The 1,424-nt window shown below is 35.7% G+C and overlaps 1 protein-coding gene across 1 annotated transcript in view; it reads left to right on the top strand.

Moving 5' to 3' along the window:
* LOC119591719 (agrin-like) overlaps positions 1 to 1,424 on the top strand; it is an 85,301-nt gene that overhangs the window by 83,369 nt on the left and 508 nt on the right. Inside the window, exon 5 of the mRNA XM_037940467.1 lies at positions 1,255 to 1,390. Coding sequence (XP_037796395.1) covers positions 1,255 to 1,390 — 136 coding nt within the window. The remainder of the gene's footprint in view (positions 1 to 1,254; positions 1,391 to 1,424) is intronic.

Here is a 1,424-nt window from a genome sequence, read left to right on the forward strand (position 1 = left end):
TGTCTTTCAGCCTCTCGCTTCAGTTATTATCGGTGGGTTTCATGATATCTTAACGAAGTGTCACTTATTCATTTATCATTATGTATTCATATAATTACTTAGGTCATGTGAAAAGCAGAATTACATTGCACGTAATAAACGATGACCACAAAATTATTCTTTCATATGGTTGCAAGGTTTTTTGTGTATATATTTTTTCCAACTTTCCTTCATGGTAATTAATACATTCTAATTGTTTAGACATAGTTATTAATTGCATAAATAATTTTAACCCATTTAACTTTATATGAATTCCCACCTTCTATCAAACACGGAAAGGATTAAAGTGTCTAATTAATGCCGCCTTTCTTATTATTAATTGAGATTAATTGCAATTAAAAGTTAATATCCGGATATCATAAGATGCTCAACAATTGATGATTTAATCCACTATAATTTCAATCAACTTAATTGGCATTTTTATTAAATCTCTAATGAAATTAATCAGCAAATGTTATTAAATTCCTTTCCTATGCTTCCTTCTCGATCCTTTGACATAATTTATTTTCCCATATGTATTTTATTCCTTTTTTTTTCTCCCTTGCTAGCTAATCAGACCTCTTCTTAATTAATCATTCGTTATAATTAATTCCCAACACCAGCTGTAATTAATTAATAAGTTAATTTCCAATTCCCATGAACCTTTTAACTCATTACTTTTTTTTTCAACAGAGAATTCCCCAACAAAAGCGATGTGTCTCAAAATTTTTTTCCCCAAACACACCATTATACTAAATTCCCTGCCCTTATTAATCTAATTAATCCCCACAGGCCATTTTTTTATCACTTTTCCAACTTTTTTCCCCAATGAAAATATTTAATGCTCCAAACTTTCCCATATTTTTACCCCAAAATTTAACCAAAATATTACTCCAACCAAGCCATTTTAATCTTTCCAATTCCCCATTCACAAAAGCATTTTTTAATTTTTTATCCAACTTTTCCAAAACATAAAAAATCATGTAATCTCTCCACTCTCCCCAAATTCCCCTTTAACACAATTCATTCCCCAATACTCACCCCTTAATCTCCAACTTCCCCAATCACAAAGCCCTATGTAATCTCCAACTTCCCCAATCACAGCCATGTAATCTCCAACTTCCCCAATGACAATCATATAATCTCCAACTTCCCCCAATCACAGCCATGTAATCTCCAACTTCCCCAATCACAATTTGAATCATTAACGGCTGATACCCCCCCCCCTCCCCCCAGACCCCTGCTCTGACGTGACGTGCCCCGAGCGACAGATCTGCCAGCTGGACCGCGAGAGGAAGCCGAGCTGCCGTTGCAACGACGTGTGCAACAAGGACTACGACCCCGTCTGCGCCTCCGATGGGAAGACGTACACGTGAGTTGCTTGTTGTCATTGTTTTGGATGGGTC

The sequence above is a fragment of the Penaeus monodon genome, chromosome 29 (genome assembly GCF_015228065.2).
Source record: "Penaeus monodon isolate SGIC_2016 chromosome 29, NSTDA_Pmon_1, whole genome shotgun sequence".
NCBI lineage: Eukaryota > Metazoa > Arthropoda > Malacostraca > Decapoda > Penaeidae > Penaeus > Penaeus monodon.